This window comes from Haliaeetus leucocephalus, unplaced genomic scaffold (assembly GCF_000737465.1).
Source record: "Haliaeetus leucocephalus isolate CR32 unplaced genomic scaffold, Haliaeetus_leucocephalus-4.0 Scaffold92, whole genome shotgun sequence".
NCBI classification, from domain to species: domain Eukaryota; kingdom Metazoa; phylum Chordata; class Aves; order Accipitriformes; family Accipitridae; genus Haliaeetus; species Haliaeetus leucocephalus.
Genome location: NW_010972528.1, coordinates 12669683 through 12687482, shown reverse-complemented (window position 1 = coordinate 12687482; position 17800 = coordinate 12669683). Strand labels below are relative to the sequence as shown.

General features: G+C 39.2%; 1 protein-coding gene across 1 annotated transcript in view; it reads left to right on the top strand.

The window, feature by feature from the left end:
- Window positions 1-19: 19 nt before the first annotated feature.
- Window positions 20-17800, top strand: part of LOC104842633 (transcription initiation factor TFIID subunit 4-like) — a 151435-nt gene continuing 133654 nt past the window's right edge. The window contains exons 1-2 of the mRNA XM_010585126.1: window positions 20-136; window positions 3918-4090. Coding sequence (XP_010583428.1) covers window positions 3920-4090 — 171 coding nt within the window. The 5' untranslated portion in view covers window positions 20-136; window positions 3918-3919. The remainder of the gene's footprint in view (window positions 137-3917; window positions 4091-17800) is intronic.

Sequence of the window (17800 nt, the reverse complement as noted above, 5' to 3'; positions counted from 1 at the left end):
GCCCCCGCGGCCCCCCAGGCCCTGTCGCCCCGGCCGGCGCTGGGCGCTGCCCCCAGGATCGTGGCCCCGCAGCTGATCGTGAGGCCGCCTCAGCAGACCACCATCCAGCTGCCCCCCGGCTTCACTATCCCGCCCGGTAAGTGGAACGCAGCCGTCGCGGGCTCGCCGCTCTTGCTAACCCTTTCTTCTTGGCCGAGGGATTTTTTGTGTGTGTGTGTGGGGGGGGGTGTCCCAAAGTTGTCGCGGTGCCGCTGCTGGACGTGCTGGAGACAAAAGAAGAGCCACCTGTCTGAGAGCGACGTCGGACAAACGGGCTGCCGTTAATGAGGATGTAATTGGTATGGGACGGGCGGTTGCTGATGCAAAGCAGTTATGAGTGTTGGTTGACGAGTTACTGGGTTTGTCTTGGGGAGAGAGCGGCAGCCACGCTAAGGTGTTTTGTAGTGGTATAGTTGCGCATGAGGTAGAAAGCTGGGGTGGTAGCGAAGGGTAATTTTATCCGCGTTTCGAAGGACTCTGTTTTCTGCTGTACTCTTGATAGTTTCGAAAAGTTTTCCTTCTCCAAAGAGTGTCTTCTGCCGTGAATCGGGTGGCAAGATACGGGCCAATTTGTGTAATTTAATCTAAAATTTGTGATTTCGGTGAGTGTGATGGTGTCAGTCTCCACTGCATCTGGGCAGTCTTCACATCACTGGATTTTACTTTTAACTCTGAAGTAACCGTTACGTCCTCTTAGTTTCTTAACTTCCATTTACTAAAAATGTAAGTTCAGCAAGGTTGCTAACTAACCAGAACAGCATCCCCTTCATCCTAGTGATTCCTACTCTAACTGTGTATTGTTTTATCTGAAATTTTGAAGAGTTCTGTGGTCCCCTCCTTGGCTTTCCATGTTGCAAAAAGTTGGTGACTTTGTGCCTTCTTGATTTAGGAGATGATTTAACGTTTGAACTGATTTTTATTTTTTGCTATTAATAGCATGATAATATGCGGAGCTGTTGATGTAGTCTGACATAACTTCTTCCACTGTGTTTCTTACAATATTTGATATTGGCTAAGCGGAGCAAAAATCCGATGGTGTAGAAGCTTGCTTCTAAGTGAACTTCCAGTAGCTGGGTATTTGGCTATAGTTCATGAAAGTCCTGCTCCATGTTCTAATGCTCCAAACATAAAAACCTCAGTGGTTTCAGGAAGCCCTAACTAATTTGAAACAGGTAAGAGGTTGCTATTCAGACTATATTAGCACCTTTAGCCTTTGATTTTCCGTTGTTAATCTGTTTGATAATCACTATACACACGTGATAATGTGTATCATAACTTTGCATACTCTTTCTGAAGTTTCTTGTGTCAATACTTTGTTCTGCTACTTAATTTTCAAAGAGAAGAGGCAAAACAGCCCTTGAAAGCAAGCTGGTCCAAGATGTAGAAAATGTTATGGAAATAATACTGTGGAAAGCTATAATTTGATTTTATTACAAGGTAGTTTGAAATCCATTAAATTTGCATAAACATGAAGAGAGTATGTTCTAAAGTGAAGTTATACAGAAAATACAATGTTATTTTTGACTTTATACTCTTCAAATTGGTAGATCCTTTATAATTAATTTTGAAACTCCTGTATTGTAAACTTCTGTTTAAAGCAGAAATTTAGAATCAGGTTTTGAGAGTAGGTTATTTTAGCATGTAACGTTCATAAGTTGTGTATTTCATCTTTACGTGGCTGACAGTAAGGAAAAATTAATCTCGTAATTTAACCAGATTCTAATATGTACATACTGCTCAGTAAAAGAAATTTCAAGTCCTTCAAACCGAATTAAAACATAACATTAATACATGAACATTTAGCAGCAATTATGTCTGCAACTTTTAATGAAGTTGTGTGGCATGTGTTGCAATTAATTTGTCCTTTCTATTAAATTCTTCTAAATTCAGAATTAGTTTCAGAAAATTGGAAGATAAATTAATAACACACCTGTGAGTCTGTGTAACGCAAATAGAATGTGTATTTTTTAATGCGTGGTAGCCATTATCCTATGAGGATTTTTACATAAGGTTCACAACATAATCAGAGAAGTGACACCTGTTTAGCCTGTTGGCAGTGTACTAGTATTTGTGTGTCCAGATAGTTTAAGAATGGCATATACCAAATACATCATCTGCTTACAGAACTTGCTACAAATACAAGCTGTGAGGTTTGGTGCTTCAATGGCTAGTGGACCTTAAAAGATATATTTTAAAAGAGTTTTTATGGGTTTCTTTCAACTTCTCTTTTAAAAATTACTCTCTGGGCTTTGAAAGAGGCCTGTGATCATGGCTTTTGGATGTGGTCCTTGCTGTCACTCTCTATGCCTTTTACCTTAAAGCTTGATTTCCACAAATCTTAAGTTTGTAGTGGCAGAAATTTGCCTTCTGTTTGTGCTTTTAGCAGTGAAGGTTGGCTGGAAGCACCTAAGACTATGTGAGTGAGGGCTTTTATTGGTGCTGATGTTCACTCACATGTTCATGCCAGGATTGGGATTTGTGTTTCTGTGTCAGAGACTGAAAGAAAGACTTTCCTGGTATAGGTTACTTCTAAAATTTGTTACTTGCTATAATACTGTTCGGATTTCTTCATCCTCATGGTATGTTGCAAACCATGTCCCTTTACTGAGGTGTGGTTTTTTTTCTGGGAAGTTAATAATTAGAAGTGGATGTATGCTTTTACCTTCTTCATTTTCCCTTTACATGTTAAAAAATATATGTGAAGCAAGTTGCACATAGAGGTAAGTTGTAGAAAAAACGTCTACTGACTCTGTTATCAGCAGAATAAAAGTGACTTCCTAGATTCTTATTTTTTGGTTCTTCAGTAGTTGCAGGCAAGATGTTTTTCTGTTTACAGACCCATTATATCCTATCTAGTTTAAATGATTAAAATGTATTCTGGAACTAACTTGGAATTTCTTTTTAAATAATCTGGCTGGGCAGCAGCTTCTTAGTTCTGAGTGAGCTAGAGGAAGCACATTACATGCTTTGCAGTGATCTTGAATAAGTGTGAAGCTCCAGGTGATCCAGGGACCAACGTAGCCCTTGTCTCCCCTTTTCTGACCTGCTGATTGTGGAAAACTTACGGCAAAACTTGATGGCACTGGCTCTGTTGTGTAGAAGGCCTCTATTTGCGAAATGTGTTACTAGAAAACAGTCTAAAAATATTATCACTTACTTCCAGGAAGTGTTAGAAAACACTTGCCAAGTACTCTGTTAATTTTAAAACAATTAATTTGGTGTTTTCCTAAAATATCTGCACTTTTATCGTTTTGTGCTGAGGAGCGGTTGTGTTGGTTCTCTGCATTTGACAATGTCTAAACCACAGGTAGTGCCTCCCAGTACAGTGATGGTGGGTACCAAATAAATTCATGTGTTAATGCTTGATGATTAACTAAATCCCAAATACTGTATACTCGGAAATGTGTCTGGCGTAATGTTTGCATGTACACATCCCCTAAAGCTGTTGTTTTAGTAAAGCTCTCATGTCATTGTCCCTGGTATGTTCATACTGAATTCTGTTCTTAGCTACTGGATTGTTGTTATAGTTTACTTTTAATGAATATTTCTTTCTAATTTTATTCTGCTGACCCTGGCTAGGCTGCTGAAAGTGGCTGTGTGCCTATACACTCAAGTGATCATTTTTTTCATCACTGTTACCCATAAACTGCAGTTATTTGAATTCCAAATTGAACTAGGTGTTAGTTTTTGTCTGCTAGTAGGGGCTCCTTTTCTTCTTTGAAACAAAATCTCATGTTACACCAGAATAAAAAAAAATACAGTATAAAGAAAAACGTACAGAGCTATACATTAATTTTATTCTGTGTTCCGTAGTTAGGTATTCTTTATATGTTATTCTTCATATTATTGTTTAGTTATTGCTACTTTGTTCTCATTAGGTATGGTCTTGGTGCGCACGGATGCTGGACAGCTTGTAATGGTGCCTCAGCAGGCTCTAGCACAGGCTCAAATGCAGGCTCAAGTACAGACACAGGGACAGGGTCCTGCCAGCATTTCGCCTAGACTTTCAGTGCCCACAACTGGCCCTGTTTTTCGCCTATCAACAGCTCAGGTATGTCTGGCTTGATTTCACTTTTGTGCGTTACGTTTGCCTCTGTCTTACACATTATTAGCTCATATGTTTTTGCAAATATGCTTTCCTCCCCTTCTTTTTCCTGTGAAAACAGGAAGTACTTATTCAAATGCATTTTATTTTCTGAGGCCTAGGAATTTTTTTTTGTATTTCAGAAAAAATCTCTCAAGACCTAGTTCAGACTGTGAGATCGTTGGGGGCTAGAAGGCTCATTCTTAGCCAGAACTTAGTTTGGACTGGTTCAGTAAGTGCCTCTTGTTCCTCTGAATCGGAAGCATTGTGATATCCCAGCATGCTGAATGGATGCACGGGATAGCTAGATTTCACAAGAAATTAGGAAAGAAAAAGCCAAGCACATTCAATGCAAGGATTTGCAATAATTAGCTTTTTCTAATATACTTTATTCAAAAGAAAGGTTTGATTCCTTTGATTTACCTCTGGGTGTGATCTGTCTACGCTTAGATTTGTCTGTGTCGTGTCTACATTTCCTTTTTTACGTGGATTGATAGGATGGCATGCTTTCCTACCCCACACTCTTCAGTGGAGAGTGTTTATTTCAACTCAGAACTGGTTTATTTTCAAGGGTGAAGATGTATTGTGTTTTAAATTACTTGGTAGGCTGCCCTGGTTTAAAGTTTTGTAGGGAGCCTCTTTAGCTTTGGGCCATTTGGGGCTAGAGCTGAACTATCTTACTAAAAAATAGAGGCAAACATCTTTGGATGTTAGTACAGGGTAGTTGTGCCATAATAACAATAGGCAGAGTTTAAGGTAGTTTTGCCTAAGGTCTGTGTTTGCAGAAGCAGTAAGTAATTCTGAGTAGAAATTGATGAATAGGGTGCCTTTGTAATTTTTTTAATTGATTGTTGTATAGGTTGCCTGAAATAACTTAAACATGTATTTCCTGATGTTTAACATTTGATTACTGTCCCATTATATGCTTTGTGCATTACACCGTAGTTATAGTCTAAAACATTATTAATTCAAAACTGAAAACCATGATACACTTTTCAGAAGTGAAGGAAGCCAGAATAAAATTGGAGAATTGAAAATAAATTAATAATGTGAGGCGACCTAGAACACAGAGTAGCCAACTAGAAAGTAAGTTTTAGAAACGAGTGTCATTAGGAATATTGTAGCTCAATGGATTGTATCTCAGGAGAGACAAAAATAAAAGCCTGGAACCACTTGAAGAGCTTTATGCTCTTAGAAAACAGGTAAGTGCAGTATTGGATGGAATTTGTAAAAGAAGTATTCACAGAAGGCAGCTATTTAATGTTTAAATTTGTGATATCTGGTAGGATAAGAAGACTCGTAGAAGCCTTCAAAGATAAATGTATGTCAGGAAAAATAAACACAGAGATAAGCCTGTGTTAATTTCGAGGGGTTTTTTTACTAGTTTAATGACAACAAAAATCCAGACAAGTGCTTCTTTTGAGTTTGTATGTTTGTTTTTGGTTGTTTGGGGCTTTCTTTTTAAGTACAACCAGCTCTTTAGCAGTGACTACAAAGGACTGTATAGCACACATTCTAGCAGTGGATCTTGAGACAAGTGCATAGCATAAATGCGAAACAGAAATTGTGGGGTGGGACGGGACTGTACCAAGAATATGATCTCAGTCTGTTAAAATGAGTTAGTTTTAGCTGTTTGTTTCATACTGCTAGTTTTCATGTAACTTTAATTGCTGTGGCCAGCGTGCAGAATTAAAATTCAGAGTGGGAACATTTATAGGAAATTAAATATTAACAAATTGTCTGTAGTTTGAAAACATTTGAGGAATACATCTTTATTATACATAGAATCTTAGGAAGCATACAAAAATGTAGACCCGACTGCTTGGCTGTGTGCGTTCAGTCTTTATTAGAAGACTGGAGTTTGGATTCCAAAGTCAGCCTTCAGATGTGTGCACAGCAAATGTTGGGGGTTGATCATGTTGGCCATAGGCAGCTGTTCTTTAGTTATATGAAGCAGTTAAGGTTGCAGAAAGGTGTAATCTGACTTGCTGGATTTATATAAATATAAAACTGTGAGGATACTGAATGTTCATGTGTTTGTAGAGATATATAAAATCTGAAAGAGTTCAGGTATTAGAAAGATGTAATTGTTCTTGTGCAGGGTTCTGCCCAGATAAATACCCCGCTGCATTGTAGGTATTCCTTTACACTTGTTAGTGCTAATAAGCTGGTTGAGAATAGAGGAAACCAGCAAGGCCTTATGAATGATGAATGTCTTACAGGATGCAAAAGTTTGATTATTTTAGCATAGTGGGATTAGAATCATGGTATTTTAGCTTGTCAGGATTCATCTCTGTTGACAGATCGTTCTGGTAGCTGGCCAAACTATACTGCATCATTTCTTTATTTGTTATAATTAACAAGGATGAGAAATAATACTGTCCTTGGGAAATCTACATTGAACTTCTATGACTCTGCATGTGATCTGCAGACTCTTCTTTCATTTTGACGGTGCTTATGTTTTATATATCTTTGACCTTAGAGTGTACTTTAAAAGTGATGGTTGACAGCCTTTTAAAACCAGGTTGTAAAGGTTTAAATTCTAAAGGTTTATCATACCAGAACTAGACACTAGACTTTTATTTGATTAGGTAGATGGTTTATAACCAGAGAGTATTCATTGGCTTTCTGGAGGAAATTTCCAATGACAAATATTATGCTAAGGTTTTAGAATTGTCAGTTGTTTGTTCGAGTAGTCATTATGATTAATCAAGAAAAGGGATCAAATTCTAAAATACAGAAAATTGTGTGTCTTGAAAAAAATTTTTTCAGTGAGTTTATAATTAAGCTTTTTTTCTTGCAGAATCAAATTCTGATGTGTCAGAAAGCTAAATTGTGTGAATTAAAATTTGCAGTAGAAATTTACAATGTATGGAAAATAGTGTCTTATGTTTCTATGTCTATAAAGTGTAATATTCAAGAGTCCTAGTCTCCACTGTGAAACTCAGAAAAATTGTGTATGCCATTAGCTCAGGACAGACAACATAAACTTTAATTGCTTGAGTCCTGCAAAATAGTTTGCAAGATTGATGAACATTGCAGGCTATGCAGTTTTAACCTCTAGAACATCAAATACCTCTCTCTCCGATATGTTAGTGGAATTGATTGTTATTTTATTGCGCAGAGCTCAAATTTACTATTGTGTTTGTATTCAGTTATTTTAGGATAGCTTTATTTGGATTAAAATGCAGGGTGCTTTAAATGTGTAGAGTTTAGCGATGTATTTCAGGGAGTTTGTGTTTTACTCTGCTTTTACCTATGTAGAAAGTCTATGCGGGTGGAAATTTGCAGTCTGCCGTAAGTATTCTAGGAAATAGTATCTTACTATGAAGAACATGTCAGAAAAAGGCATAGCTTTCATGCTTCATAGGTATTATGGTTGCTTTTCTTGAGATTGTCCTAATTTCTAGGCAGTGTCAAGTGTCACAAGTTACTCAGCAAAGTGATTGTTTTCAGTGTTAATTTGTATATACGCTGTAAATAATTACTGTGTTAAGAAAATGTATTATGAGCTATGTAGTTAGATGTAAAACACAGGTTATTAAATAACATGCCAAAGAAATTGCAAAAGCTGACAGTTAGTTTTGGCAACTCATTAAGAAGTGTTGAGAGTGATAACTGGAGAATATAAGATGAATTATGAATTAATTTTTTTTAAAATTACAAGTAAGATTCTCTGAAAAATTATCAAAGTGTTCATCTAAATTTGAAAGCTCTTTGAATCTCTCAGCTTAACAACTAAGGTAATTCCTCCTTCACTCTCAAAAAAGGAGGAGGAGAAAACAAGGCAATGTTTTAAATGTTCTTAAATGAGAATGACTTGATTGATACCTACAGAGCTGTCCAGATTCTAAACTACTTCTGCAGCCCCATAATACAGTGAGATTTTTTTTCTCTCGTATCCCAGGGCCATCATTTCCTACATCTTCTTACAGCTGTTTGGGAGGAAAAAAATCAGGTTTCCCATGAAAATTCCTCTAGCTTCTGCAGCCGGGCATATATCCAGGACAGTATATGAGGAAGGAGACACCTTTCTCTAGGAACAATGGAAGCTGCTGAAATAGAAAAACCGTAGTCTGTTTTCCCTTAGGATTTAGTATATGGGTGTGATGGGTTGACCCTGGCTGGACGCCAGGTGCCCACCAAAGCCGTTCTATCACTCCCCCTCCTCAGCTGGACCGGGGAGAGAAAAATATAACAAAAAGCTTGCGGGTCGAGATAAGGACAGGAGAGATCATTCACTAATTACCGTCACGGGCAAAACAGACTCAGCTTAGGGAAAATTAGCTCAATTTATTACAAATCAACCAGAGTAAGGTAAATGAGAAATAAAATGAAATCTCAGAACACCTTCCCTCCACCCCTCCCTTCTTCCCGGGCCCAACTTCATTCCCGGATTTCTCTACCAAGCCCCCCCAGCGGCACAAGGGGGACAGGGATGGGGTTTACGGTCATCACACGTTATTTTCTGCCACTTCACCTCCTCAGGGTTAGGGCTCATCACACTCTTCCCCTACTCCAGCGTGGGGTCCCACCCACGGGAGACAGTCCTCCACGAACTTTCTCCAACATGGGCCATTCCCACGGGCTGCAGTTCTTCACGAACTGCTCCAGCATGGGTCCTTTCCACGGTGTGCAGTCCTTCTGGAGCAGTGTGCTCCAGTGTGGGTCCCCCACGGGGTCACAAGTCCTGCCAGAAAACCTGCTCCGTGGGCTCCTCTCTCCACAGATCCGCAGGTCCTGCCAGGAGCCTGCTCCAGCACGGGCTTCCCACAGGGACACAGCCTCCTTAAGGCACACACCTGCTCCGGCGTGGGGTCCTCCATGGGCTGCAGGTGGAGATCTGCTCCTCCGTGGACCTCCCTGGACTGCAGGGGGACAACCTGCCTCACCATGGTCTTCCCCACGGGCTGCAGGGGAATCTTCGCTCCGGCGCCTGGAGCATCTCCTCCCCCTCCTTCTGCACTGACCTTGGTGTCTGCAGGGTTGTTTCTCTTACATGTTCTCACTCCTCTCTCTGGCGGCTGTTTTTCTCCCTGTCCCAACTTTTTTCCTTCTTAAAAATGTTATCAGAGAGGCGTTACCACTATCACTGATTGGCTCGGCCTTGGCCGGCGGCGGGTCCATCTTAGAGCTGGCTGGTATGGGCTCGCTCTTGAACACAGGGGAAGCTTCCAGCAGCTTCTTACAGGAGCCACCCCTGTAACCCCCCCCCCGCTACCAAAACCTTGCCACACGAAACCAGTACAATGGGCTTAGGATAAAGCTTTCCTTAAAGACAGTGGCTTTATCCTTACATGTTTCATTGCTGAAGGTTCAGAAGTCAAATGTTTGTATACAGTAGTATTTACCGTTGTAGGGAATTGATACAGCCATCCCTCTTCCCTTCCTAAGTTTAAAAAAAAGGTACATTTTGATTGCAGTGTGAAACACAAAAGTTCAGAAAGATTAAGATACATAACTTCCCATTCATCCTACATTAATCTCTTCTGTACACGTGCAGTGAATTACAGTCTTTGCATGATAAATGCACAAAGATAAAAGCTTCAGCTAGGCAATCAAGGCACACAATTGGTGTTGCACAGCAGACTATCTGACGTTTCTTAAATTTCAAGTGCTTGGCTTTGCTATTTAAGTTGTTTGACTTCTATTGTTTGTAATGCCTTTATCTCATTTTTTGTAGCTTTTAGGAGTAGAGGATGTAAGCGAATGTAGTACAGCTTTGGGAACAATTTTGCATTAGGTTCTTGGAAGAAGATAGGCAAATCCATTTTGAAAGGAAGACGGGTTCTTCTTGACTCTTAGGTGGGGTAATCTTTGATTAGACATTTAGTTATGCTTCTCTCAATTGCTGCTGTGTAAAATGGGAATACAATCTGCTTGTTTCAATTCCTAGTGGAATTCTGGAAAACTGGCTAATTGGGATAGGCAAGTACCTTGTAGGAAGGGTCTCAGTTCTGATCAGTTTAATGCCAAGCTCAAAGGCTCTGGAGCATAGGCATGTGTCCCAAAATGATGGACTATGTCTGAAGCACAGAGTTAGAAGTACTGAAATGGATTCAGTCAAAAGAATCAGAATCTGAAAATAACAGAATAGTACAGAGAAAGCAGTAATTGAGAGAAGTACCTGTAATAGGAAGATGTACTTCATATTTTAATGATCTTTTACATTTACAGTCTTTCTGGTTTCTTTAAGTAAAATATTCAAGAAAAGCATGAATAGGTAGAATTGTACCATATAATAGTTTTAGTATAGGTCCAATTATAAGATTCTATAGGACTGTGATGGGGGGATATTAACTACAGCTAACTATGCTTTGTTTTTTTAAAGGCAAAAATCATTGCAAAATATTCAGGTATATAAAACCAAAACATTTTTCATATTGTGAATATAAATTCATCTTATTGGTGCAGCTGTGAGAGGCTTGCCTTTTTTAAATTGGTATCTCATGTTTTACATGGAAGTACTCGGTCTTCCATGACTATTATTTTATAATAATCTTTTGATGCATTAAGAAATACAATTTTGTTGTACTGTGAATGCTTTTTCAGTGATAACGTGCTTGTTTGAAAAAATGTATTTAATGAAATAAAAAAAGATTTGGATGTTTAAAGCAAACATTGGTTTGAGTTAACTGTGTGTAATTTTGGGTGAACAATTTTCTCTTTCCTCATGATTTTAGTTTCCTTTTTAGTTTTTGATTCACATTAATTTTAGCTGAATATTAAAAAATTATTAAAGTTGCCAAAAATTTATCTGCTATAGGATCTTAGTTAAGGTACAGGATTTTTAGGAAACAAGCTATAATTTGATGGAACTTTGGTTGATCTTATAAAATTTTGTTATTTGACCTGCTTGTAATACAAGAATACATAAGCATGGATTTGCTTGCATTACGATATTCTTCAGAGATAATAAGTAGATTCGGAAGTCTTTTGAAACTGATTATTTGGATTGCATTAAATTTTTGCCTCCGTATCTTGTTTTGAAGCTTATACTTGTGAAATTATGAAAAATAGGTAGGTGCTGCCATCTAGTTTTTCTTTGCTGCGCTTCTTTTTTTGTCAGCATTTTTCATTTGTACTGTTTATGGCTTTTCATGCTTTTGATGCAGATTTTGTTTGCTGGTTTTCAGTGTCTTAATACCGAGTTGGGTTTACATTCATAAGCAAAAAGCAAAAAATAAATTACTTATAATTTTAATTAAAAATAATTTAAAATATTAGTTACAAAATTAAAGTGCTGCTGTACACCAAGGATCTAAAGTGAGTATCATACCGGGAAGACCAATATTAGCCTCGCCCATAATATTTTATTACGGAGTATCTGTTATTGGAACTTTCAAATCAGCTATATATTGGAATTTTCATGAGACAGCTGCTGAAGATGGATTTGGTCTTAAGAGTTTATTAATGTTTTTGTTTCAAGCTTGATTCAGGATGTGTTTTCCAGTATTAAGTTGCTTTGTATATATTTAATGATCAGAAAAAGTAGTGTAAAATTACCTGTAAAGTTTGATGGTTGAGTGCAAATATTTAGGCACATAAGTGGGCTACTTGACAATTCTTCTGCTACAAATATGGTTACCAATCACTTGAATTTTGTTTTCATTGCATAAATAGTCTGATCAATATATATCTATGTATTTTTAAGAAAATGATAATTCTAGCTTTGTTTTTTCTTGCTTTAGGCATTTTTCTAACTTATACTCTTCCGAATTTCAGGTTCATGATATAAACTTTACTGATTTGCTTTCTATGTTTTGATACTCACTTTCTGTTAAGTTTCACTTTACCATCCTTCTTTAAAATGAAAAAACAATGTCTTTTGAACTTGCGAAAAGTGCTGAATCATCTGCTTTGGAAGTGGCTACATTTTTGCTATGAAATATGCTCAATGCAGGCAGCAGCAGCTTAGTCTTTGCCATCACGTGTGATGTTGAGAGCAGTTCTCAACTTGGCTGACGTTTCACAAGCTGCTGTTCTTGCTGAAGCAGAGCCTTTCAAATCTCAGATAGTTCTGATAATATGCTATGCCTGTATTTTCAGCAGTGTTTATATTTTTATGTTGTTTTTTAGTTTTGGTAATCTTTTTTCTTGTTTATTGATCTCTCCCCCTTTTTTTTTTTTTTTACTGTTTTTCACACCCTTAGTGCTTTTCTGACAAATGTTTTACTTTTTGCAGAAATTTTAAGCAAATTGATAAATCTTTGTTGTTGCCTGAGGTGCATTACCATTATTATCAAATAAGCTATTCTATACTATTCCTTTTGTATAGACAGTTTTGGGGCTTCTTGTGCAATATTCTGGAGAAGACATTTGTGTTAGTAGGGCAGATAGGTTGGAAGGTCAGAGAAAGTAGAAAATGTGTGGTCTTGACTGTGTTTTAACCACAAAAACCTTTTCCTTCCTTCCCTTCATGGTGAGTGAATCTTTTCTGTATAAGCAGATAATAAGTTCTCACTACTTAAAAATTCTACTGTTTACATTTTCATAGCATTAACATATCTTTTAAAACTTTTTAGAAAACACTTAAACATTGGTAAGGCTGTAAAATTAAACATGCAAAGATTAGGAAATGCTATAAAGAAGGTTCCTGAGCAATCTAATAGTGGCTCCCGTGTGCATATGCATTATGCTGCATGACCAGATACTACTGTTATTTTTAATTTCTACAGTGTGTAGGCTGGACAGTCTTAATTAATGAAGAATTATGTAATATTTTTTCTCCATTGTTCAGTGGGTTGCTTCAGGCTTATTTGCTGCACACTATCTAAGCCCCCCTCTGAAGTGGGACTTAATAACCAAGCAGGTTTTTTTTGTGAAGCTTATCCCTATAACAACTTTCTCAACAATGCAGTTAAGGGGATTATTAGCCTCTTTTTATAAGTAGAAAACAGAGCGTAATTGTCTCTATTTTAAATATAAAATTAAAAATACTGATTAATTTTTTGTGTTCAGTTTGACTTCATTGTCTTCAGTTGCGGCCATGACCGCTCCTGGTCATAAACCCCACATTTCAGGTTGGGCACTCATAAATACGTGGTGTAAGAGTATTGGTTACAATAGATTATCTATATTCACATGCATCACAAGCTCAGAGCAATTGAGGCAGGGTTAGAATCTAATTGTAGTGCCAAAATTCAGCTGCTTTTTATCCACCAGATTCTTTGGATGAATCCTAGAGTATAGATGGGACTAGCCACTTCACCAGAGAATGAGAAGATACTTTGATAATGGATTATATAGGTACTTTCTTACACCAACAGGATGCTGAGACTCCAGAGGTAGGGGTTTTGGACTTGGAACCCCTGGTTTCTGAAGATTTTCTTTGGTGGCCCCAGGCTCCTCTACATGTCTTGTCTAATTGCTCCCAGTCCTGTGTCTTCCTCCTCCGTTGTTCTTCTAGTTCATGAACCCAAAAGGGACGTCACGAATATGAGGAACACAGCAGCGTCTCCCTGCTTTGGGTTCCGATGCTTGACTCCAGTGATGCTGTGGTGTCCCAGAGCTGTGGTGGCAATGAAGGTTCTGCTTCTGTTGGCTGACTTGTTAGAGATTCTGCCTTAAGTAATTTTCTGCAATTGTGTGCAAATGTCAACTTTTTAAAGGGTTAGTACTTGGGCTCAATTTGGCTGTATTTTTACCAGACTGAAAAAAATCAAATCCCTGACATACGAATTGCTCTGCATCTGACGTTTGAGTGTGTGTTCTAGATGAACCATAACCAAAAGAATTGAGAGGCAGTCAATAGGCATGTGAAGTTTCTTCATGAACTCTTTAGAGGTTTGACAGAATTTTAAGTATCAGAAAACAGAGTTTGGTAATCGGGAGTGTTATGATACATTAATAGTAGGTAGGGCTACCAGCCATGCCTATAAGAAAGGTTGTATAAATTAGTTACTCTAAAATGATGTGGTGGGTTGACCCTGGCTGGATGCCAGGTGCCCACCAAAGCCGCTCTATCACTCCCCCCACAGCTGGACAGGGAAGAGAAAATATAACGAAAGGCTCATGAGTCGAGATAAGGACAGGGAGAGATCGCTCACCAATTACTGCCGTGGGCAAAATAGACTCGACTTGGGGAAAATGAATTTAATTTATTACCCATCAAATCAGAGTAGGTCAATGAGAAATAAAACCAAATCTTAAAAACACCTTTCCCCTACCCCTCCCTTCTATCCTGGGCTTATCTTTACTCCCGATTTTCTTTACCTCCTCCCTGCCAGCAGAGCAGGGGGACGGGGAATGGGGGTTGGGGTCAGTTCATCACACGTTGCCTCTGCCGCTCCTTCCTCCTCAGGGGGAGGACTCCTCACGCTCTTCTCTTCCTCCAGCGTGGGTCCCTTCCCTGGGCTGCAGTCCTTCAGGCACAGACTGCTCCAGCGTGGGTCCCCCATGGGGTCACAAGTCCTGCCAGAAGACCTGCTCCAGCGTGAGCTCCTCTCTCCATGGGGACACAGGTCCTGCCAGGAGCCTGCTCCAGTGTGGGCTTCCCACAGGGTCACAGCCTCCTTTGGGCATCCCCCTGCTCCGGTGTGGGGTCCTCCACGGGCTGCAGGTGGAGATCTGCTCCACCGTGGACCTCCCTGGGCTGCAGGGGGACAACCTGCCTCACCATGGTCTTCCCCACGGGCTGCAGGGGAATCTTCGCTCCGGTGCCTGGAGCATCTCCTCCCCCTCCTTCTTCACTGACCTTGGTGTCTGCAGGGTTGTTTCTCTCACATCTTCTCACTCCTCTCTCCGGCTACAGTTGCACAGGTTTTTTTTACCCCCTTCTTAAATACATTATCCCAGAGGTGCTACCACCATCGCTGATGGGCTTGGCCTTGGCCACTGGTGGGTCTGTCTTGGAGCTGGCTGGCATTGGCTCTGTCGGACATAGGGGAAGCTTCTAGCAGCTCCTCACAGAAGCCACCTCTGTAGCTCCCCTGCTACCAAAACCTTGCCTCACAAACCCGATACAAATGAGTTACCAGATTTGATGTTTAGCCTATGCTTCTGCCATTGTCTGTGATCCCACTTTAATTTTTTTTCTTTGTTAAACACTGTCTTCTATTGTTTGAGGCATCAGGGCATCTTAGCATGGCCTATTTTGTTTGTAAGAAGTCTTCTGGATTAATGGTTAAAAATAAAATTGACTTTTATTTCATATTTTGCAAATTTAAATATGAACTTAAAGGTCATATTCTGTTAAAATTAAGTTTTGTGTAATACCTAGTGAAGCCATGTTGTGGAAGACGCATAAAGAGGTGTCATGATGTGTATCATGATAACCTTGCCCCTGCTTTTGTGTTAATGTTTGTTAAAATGCTATTGGCATATTTTCTTTCTTCCTTGTGTGGTTGATAGTGGCCAAGTTTATTGACAGGGCTGATCATGAAAAAATATATGCAGCATACTTGTCAAAAGTAAGCTCTCTTGCTTTGTAGTGCAGACTGTGTTGCTGGTACCCTCAGCGTTCATCAGTAGGTGGTACTATAGTACAAAATACAAGTATACCACAAACCTCTTTCCAAGGATTTACATACATCAGTGTACCAACTTGTGGCAGTTTAAATTGTCTTGATTTTATAAAGCTGTGAGTACACAATGCAGTCCCTAAAACTGGTGTAGTCGTGCCTTTGCAGTGACAGATAATCCCTGGATATTTTGGCGTATTTTCTCCATGTTCAAGTGGCCTGCTTTTTCAAATGCAGCCTTGTATATTCCTTCGACTATAGAAGCAGCTTGTTTGTGCACAGCAGGTACAATGTGATTTGCTCCTGTTTACGTCTTGAGCTTTGCCTCTCTATTATTCACATGTCCAGAGCTCTGGGGAGAAGGTCTACATAGGAAAGTGAAGATGTAGTTATTTAGGGAGTGAATTTCCAGGATACAGAGTAATTCCATGCTGATTTCTTCGGTGAACAGTTCTAATGTGCACTGACTGTCTTTGTGGAAGTGACTTGTTGCACCCTGAAACTGGAGTCACTTGCATTATCTGCATGACTTGTGCAGGCAGAACGAACCTTGGGACATCCCCTCTTCAAGCTGGCCAGATGTAAGCCAGATCCATTTTGAAATCCTTATTTCCACAGTAGCACTGTGCTGTTCTCCACTTAGAATTTCTGATCTCTGTGTGGACAGAGCTGGCTCAAGTGTGTATACAAAAGGCTATCTTAAGCATTCTCAAGTGTCCCCATGGAGATTGGTAGTGGATTATATACTGTGTTCATTCATGTTCTAGTTTCCTGCCTTTTAATGCCTGAGTACAGGGAAAAAGCCTCTTAAACATTACTTTCATGTATTTAGGAAATGTAAAAATATGTGATGTGTCTAATCAAAGATAATACAGTTACGTTTGAAAATATATTCCTTTCTAAGCCTCTTGTGGTAATTTTGGAATTTAATAGCATCATACCAAACTAGTAGTTCTTTAAAGAACACCATAAATTCTTTTAGATTGTTCCAGTAGGAGCTTGACACATTGGGTTATGATTTTTTTTTTTAATATAATGTTGATAATTTTTGTTTTCATTTTGATGGATTTCTCATGAGATATGTTTACAGCTTTCATTTCATAGAAAGCACAGCTATTTTCTAAATAGTTTTTACCAGTTCTTGAAGTATTTGTGTTGGGAGTCCTTATAGTGTCTTCTGGCAACTTGTAGCTGTTATTTGAAGATCATTTCCATGATACTTAAGAATTTCTCTGGGCTAGTTCCTTGTTATGTTTCTCATCCACTCATTTCATACTTACCTCTTTAACGTTTATGAGTTTTGGAACCACGTTAGTAAACTGTTGCATTGCTTTGTTTGCAGTTCTTTGGTAGTAAGGCTTTTTCTTCATATCCAACACATTAATAGATTTTACTGCCATTTTGTATCAGAGGCTTTTGTCACTATTGATTTTTAAAACTGAGGGTGAATTTAGTCTTCATGTTGCACAGTTTGCTCCTGTGGTCTGCACAGTTGAATACACATACTTAGTTGGATAATGCACTGTTACGATACTGAAATTTTATATTTTAATTATATGCAGTTTTGTTTTCAAGTATGTTCCTGTGATGAATTGTGGGCTTTTATTAGCTGAGAAAAATGCTCTAGCTAGCAGCCTGAGCTATGTATTTGCAGATTTCTGGCTGCAGGTCTTTCTCGGAACTGAGTAGCTGCCAGAAGTTTGCCTGGTTATCTGCTTGCTTTGTAAATCCTTACTTCTGGAAGCACTTAGTGACAAGAAAGGGGGCAGATATCACAGGCATGCTATATTTTTAGGTTGGAAACACTGAGTTTAAGCAAATGAAAAAGATACACAGAAACAGAAAAAGCTTATATGATCCTGTCGTGGTTAACCCCAGCGAGCAACTAAGCAGCACACAGCCGCTTGCTCGCTCCCCTGCCCGGGTGGAATGGGGGAAAGAATCAGAAGAGTAAAAGTGAGTTAACTCATGGGTTGAAATAAAGACAGTTTAATAGGTAAAGCAAAAGCCGCCCACACAAGCAAAGCAAACCAAGGAATCCATTCCCCACTTCCCACGGGCAGGCAGTGTTCAGCCATCTCCAGGACAGCAGGGCTCCATCACGCCTGACAGGGACTGGGGAAGACAAACGCCATCACTCCCAACGTCCCCCCTTCCTCCTTCTTCCCCCAGCTTTCTGTGCTGAGCATGACGTCATATGGTCTGGGATATCTCT